Genomic DNA, 4,402 nt, shown 5'->3' on the forward strand with positions numbered 1-4,402 from the left:
TTTGATATAATTTCCACCCCGCATTGTGTGTTTATTTGCACATCATCAGTGAGCTATTTCTATTTCCCCCTGTTAGAAAAAAAAAAGGGGTCAGAGCAGCAGACAGTTCAGTCTTGCTGAGCAGTAATCTGAAAATGCCTGTAATCCTCCATACAGGGCCCTTCTGGAGACTGAGGTAGTAAGTGTGGAAGAGGTGCAGCCTCGTCTCTGTTTAGCAGCCATGTGTCTGACCAAGCTTGACACGCAACCAGAGCCTTACAGCTGCCAGGACACACACTGAGAGATGAGGCACAGTAAAGCTGTCCCCGGTCACTCACTGGAATAATTATGCCATTTTTCGCCCTATACAATACAGAGTTGAGTGCAGGTCACTGAACTTATTCAACTCAGTGTTGATGTGGCATCTCTGGGAGCCAGTGAAATCACTGGTTTATGAACATGATGTTATAAATGCAGGGTGTGTGCACAGTATAAGCACTATTTCATAAGTTTTCTGAAAGTTGAGATGAACACACACACAAAAAAAACTCAAATGATAATTATTTACTTGGCAGCATAGTTTTGTAGGTGACACTTCTTTTGAGCAAGTACAAGTGAATCTTCCCAGGAGATTTCTGTAACGATGAAGAGGCACTGAAGCTCCTGTAATAAATAAACTTTTTAAATAATATACACACTGACAACTGGTACATAAAATAAGGTGACTTTTGCAGCAGCTAAATACTTGAACTTGCCTTGGGTTCAGAGTGGTAAACACATTGTTGACTGTCAGCCGTGTCGCTTTTCTTGCACATTGTACGTCTCAGCTTCACATCCAGGATGTAGTTTATTCCCGCTACAACCTACAGGAAACAGCAGGGCTCACGTATTACAGCCATCTGTGCACATATTTATAACAACGCAGACACACGAATTAAGTTTTACCTGAATTTTGGCCGATTTTATCTTCACAATTTTGTAAGCGAACTGGTCCTCAGCGTTGGCTCTGTTGAATTCAACCACAGCAAACCGTGCTGCCGTCAAAACTTTGGTGTTGTTTGCTGGGACACGGTGAGGCTGACCCACCATCACTTGTCCAGCCGTCACAAACCGACCGGCCGAAGCACAAACGACAATACAAAACCACACCAACATCCTAAACCCCACAAGTTGTTTCAAAGTTGCGAACAGGTGAATCCCAGTTGGAAATTTGGACTCTTTTCGTGTTCAAAGCCCGGGTGAAATAAGGCAGGAACCGCACACCTGTTTGCTGTTAATTAAAATATGAACCGAACAGAAAAATCACCAGTCCGACTTGTGTTGCGCAGCAACCGCGTTGCTAAGCTGCCGTGAAGGTGGTGCCGCTGGTGGAAAGCAGACTAACGTATTACAACTGACAGACAAATAAAATCTATAAAATTTCAAGTATGGGAACAACTGATTACAGTTTATTTATTAAGAGAAATACAGAAAAGTCTCGGTCTCCAGTGACCCTTCTCGGACTACATAAAGATTATATACAATATGTTAAGCACAGGTGTGATCTTAATTTAATCATTAGGTGAGACAGCAGTATATTCAACATTCATGTGATGTTTTTTTTTTCAATGAAGGGCCTAAATTACATGAAATTATTACTACGTGAAAGGAAAGAAAAGTATTACAACAGTATTAGTAGTGTTATTGTTTTACAACACTGAATCACTATAATTGGGATTTTTTCACACTGATCAACAGATTAAATATTAACACAACAAAAATGAAAACAACCTGTTCACATATTTATCTACATTAAATACATTAAACAACAAAAAAGAAACCTAAAGGTGCCCACACCCATTATACCATCAGTGTTGCCAATTGTGTTTAGAAGTCACATACTTAAGCCGAATGGAGGTCACCTGTATGTAAACAAAGTGTGACAGATTTATTTTAAATTGTGCACAACAGTATGTGGAAGATCCATCTGCTGGTTAGCAAGTGTCTTGGCAAAAAAAAAAATTACATTTTAAGGGGCAAATAAATGGAGCAAAATACATAGAGATCCTGGAGGAAAACCTGCATGAGAATGGCCACTTGGTTAAATTGGAAAAAAAGAAAAGAAAAAGAAAACACACAAAAAAACACAATGATCCCAAACATAAAGCTGAATCGTCCATCCACTTTGTTGTGAACTATTTATTAATATTTTAACATCAAACATTTTTCCTTTATCAAAGAAAAAAAAAGTGAATTTTTGTTTCTTCCAGTACAAATAACTCTACGTTGACAATGATCCTCATTTCTTCACAAGTTAATCTTTCATTCAGGAAAACCTTAACAACTTAGATTTACTTGTTGTGTAGCGTTAGTCCTACAGTCACTGAATACGCCTTTGCACAGGTGTTACTAATAACATTGACAATACTCTATTCAAGAGCCCCAGTAAGTCTTGACAGTGAGCCAGCATACACAAAACGAGGACCCTGAAACTGAAGCAACTAAGTGGACTTCAACCATCATGAGTTTTTATTAATTAAACCTGAGCTTTTGTTCTTGTGACATGTGAAAATATCTTCCATAACTTACAAAGATAAGTGTGCAAATGTTTTGATCTTTTTTCAAAATGTCTTATGTGGAAAAAAAAGCCTATTAAAAGACTTGTCAATAAGAGAGTGATAGTTTTGCAGAGGGGTGACCCTTTAGTTTACATTTGGTTTATTAATTGCATTTAATTCTAATTATTGTATGTACAAACAAGAAAAGAGGTGTGTTCTTTCTTTGTAGATCTCTCATCTCATCATATAATATACTGTGGTTGGTGTGTTTGTTGCCGATCTTAAGGTCATGTTTGCAGACTCGCAGCACGAGAGAATCTTGAAGCCAGGGAGCTGTGACGGCCAAAACAGGAGGACTGCTGGTTCTGGTGGATGGGCCCTGGAAGATATTGGGGGCGAAATGGGGATTAGTGGAAAGGAAGCAATAATATAGTCTGTAATTTAGATTTAAATTCGGAGATGCTGTTGTAGCATCACATCCCTAAAAGACATAAACATTCCTTTAAGGCACTCGACAGTATTTCTAATCCAGAATCCTGAGACAGTGTGTAGTGTGGGTGGGAGACAGCATAATGAAGGTGGGTGCAGCTTTTTATTTATTTTTTTGCACACTAGGAAGGGATCTCTTCATAGACAGAAGGAATCATTATAGTGGCTAATAACTCTTTCAGTGTACATACGGACACATGTGTATTGTGTTATGAAATAATTAAATAATTGTAAAACTGTCCTTTAATAAACCTCTCCTATCCTGCTGGATGAACCAGCTGTTTGAGCTTTTAAAGTCTTCCACTCAGGTAAACATGGGCTGATGCACAATATAGTATATCTGATTAATAATCTCCATTTGATGTGATGGTGCTGTCATTTGAAAATACTCTGGGCCTTACTGATTTACCAACCACAGTTCAGCTTAATCACAGGAACGAGGAGACACAGAACATGAACATGTGATATTTGTGGATAAATGTTTTTATAGGACTTTAAAGCCAACAGAAATTTAAGGACAATGTTAAGATTCTTAACTGTAAACAGCAAAGCGAGTACATTACAAGAGCAGTGGTGGAAGAAATATTCAGATCAATAGCAATACCACACTATATATATGTAAAAACTAAATTACAAGTAAAAGTCAAATGTTTGCCACAGTAAAAGGTACCTAAGTATTATCAGAACGTAAAAACTTTAGTACTTCTTAGGCAGAATGGACCATATAAGTGTTATATTATATTATTGAACTATTATTATTGGTACATGTTAGCAGTATTTTAATGCTGTAACAGGTTGAGGTGAAGTTCATTTTAACCGCTCTGTGTACTGTGGTGTAGTTTAATCTTTAGTAATGCATTATATTTTACTAACTGGTCACAGATTTAATGTACAAAATCTTAATTTTAAAAGTAACTGCCTGAAATCTGAGGGGAATAAAATATGTTTCAGTTAAAAGAGACCTGTGGGAAATATGCAGGTATGTGCAGGACAATAAACTGGAAATGAATAAATGTGGAGTGGAAATATAAATTAGCATAAAATAGAAATACTAACGTACAAGTTACTGCAAAGTAAAAGAGCTACAGCTAACGTAGCAGTGTTTGTTCTTGTTTTAACTTTTAGGAGGTTTTGACACTGAACACTTCGAGGCACAAACTACTGCCTACTAACCACGGAGCCTACACGGACTCATTCATTAAGTCCCCAAATACTTGAGAACAAAGTCAACAACATACCATCTGCAGACTGAACGAGCATCATCCATGATTAAACACATTTCTTCTTCGCTTCAGTTGACACTGTCAGTCACTTACTGCTGCTGGCAGTTAGCTAACAGCTCATTAGCGCCCCCATCGACCCGGAGTGTGAACTGACCGCTCATTAACCCTGCTGCT

General features: G+C 37.9%; 1 protein-coding gene across 1 annotated transcript; it reads right to left on the reverse strand.

The window, feature by feature from the left end:
- Window positions 1-528: 528 nt before the first annotated feature.
- Window positions 529-1,298, reverse strand: LOC121911803 (cystatin-like). Its single transcript, XM_042433665.1, has 3 exons — window positions 925-1,298; window positions 735-842; window positions 529-642 (listed from the first exon to the last, which is right to left on the reverse strand). Exons 1-3 carry the CDS (start codon window positions 1,132-1,134, stop codon window positions 544-546), a joined length of 417 nt encoding a protein of 138 aa, XP_042289599.1. The 5' UTR covers window positions 1,135-1,298; the 3' UTR covers window positions 529-543.
- Between the last annotated feature and the right edge of the window lie 3,104 nt (window positions 1,299-4,402).

This window comes from Thunnus maccoyii, chromosome 14, assembly GCF_910596095.1.
Source record: "Thunnus maccoyii chromosome 14, fThuMac1.1, whole genome shotgun sequence".
Taxonomy (NCBI): Eukaryota; Metazoa; Chordata; class Actinopteri; order Scombriformes; family Scombridae; genus Thunnus; species Thunnus maccoyii.